The sequence below is a fragment of the Amphimedon queenslandica genome, unplaced genomic scaffold (genome assembly GCF_000090795.2).
Source record: "Amphimedon queenslandica unplaced genomic scaffold, v1.1 AMPQUscaffold_2209_Cont25788, whole genome shotgun sequence".
NCBI lineage: Eukaryota > Metazoa > Porifera > Demospongiae > Haplosclerida > Niphatidae > Amphimedon > Amphimedon queenslandica.
In genome coordinates this window covers 1-1,267 of record NW_003557455.1, presented here as the reverse complement: position 1 = coordinate 1,267, position 1,267 = coordinate 1, and the positions used below count along the sequence as shown (strand labels likewise).

The 1,267-nt window shown below is 36.1% G+C and overlaps 1 protein-coding gene across 1 annotated transcript; it reads left to right on the top strand.

The window, feature by feature from the left end:
• Positions 1 to 99: 99 nt before the first annotated feature.
• Positions 100 to 1,261, top strand: LOC109593278 (uncharacterized; the record flags this gene model as incomplete). Its single annotated transcript, XM_020008432.1, has 3 exons — positions 100 to 247; positions 689 to 760; positions 979 to 1,261. Coding segments are annotated over 3 exons (503 nt in total), but the record flags the coding sequence as incomplete, so codon positions are not given.
• Between the last annotated feature and the right edge of the window lie 6 nt (positions 1,262 to 1,267).

Genomic DNA, 1,267 nt, shown 5'->3' with positions numbered 1-1,267 from the left:
TTTTTTGTGAGTCTGATCGACAATATGCATGAAAGAGAAAGTAGGAGGAGAGAGAAATCATTTTTATTAACCAAATATTATTTTTATCATTATTAATAGACTAATATTCCAGATAGTGTCACTAATAGATGTTCTCATTCTCTCTCAGTTTGGAATGAGACACAGACCACTCACTGGATAATGGAGTTTGGAGGAAGGCCAAGAGATGCTGAGTCAACAATCAATGATACAGCATTTATTGAAATCAGTGAGTACATCTATACATCAATGTGTATTGAATATGTAATACTATCAACAATACATACCGTAGGGTGTGTTTTAGGACTAAATTTCGCGGATTTCACAATTTTTTGAAAATTTGTGAAAATTACTTCCATGAAAATCAAACCATTGCCGTAAAAGATGGCAGATGGCATAAATTCACAAAAATCGGCAAAATTTGTAGCCCTAAAAAAAGACAGCCTATGGTAGTGTAGCTTTATATGAGCTAGCTACTGTACAATGTGCATTAAATTTATATTTAGCATTTAAACTTTGTTCATGCAATGTAAATTATCCCAAAATAATTACTACATGTACATGTATACAGTGTATATGAGGTATTTATGGGTGGACGTGTGGCAACTGTTGCCACACCGACTAGTATTACTTAAGAATTAACAACATTGTTTATTATTATTATTATTAGTATCTAATACTGGTCATTTGGTAGTACAATCGGTACTGGACATTAATGAATATCAGAAGAGAAGAATACAAGGTATTTATATACTGATTTTGTGTTGTGTATACTGCAGAGGCAGTTTAGAAGTTCATTTTTTGGGGGGCAGTCATAGGATGGGAGGGCTGTGATCAACTAAGATTGTGCATGTACATGGCAAAACCATGGCAGACCTTTTAGGGAAGTCAAAGTTATGTATCAAAATGTGCTCCTTCAGTCCTTTGTTGTTTAAATATTGTCTTTCATTATACATGTAGATGCTGTAGGGAAGTGGATGGAGGAAGGGAGTGTTGATCTAACTGTTACTCGTGTTAATATGCTTGGTGCTCCTGGAGCTGGTAAAACCTGCTCACTGCTCCTCCTACTAAATGAAGATCCACCGACTAATGACACCAGTACACCCATTGCCTGCCCTGCCGTTAGGACTACAAGAGTTGCCATTTGCGATAAAACGATTTGGAATCGAGTGACTCGAGCCAATTTACTTGATCAATTAGCAGCGGATTTCGAATCAGTTTCACAGGAAAAAACAACAAAAGAGCTTCC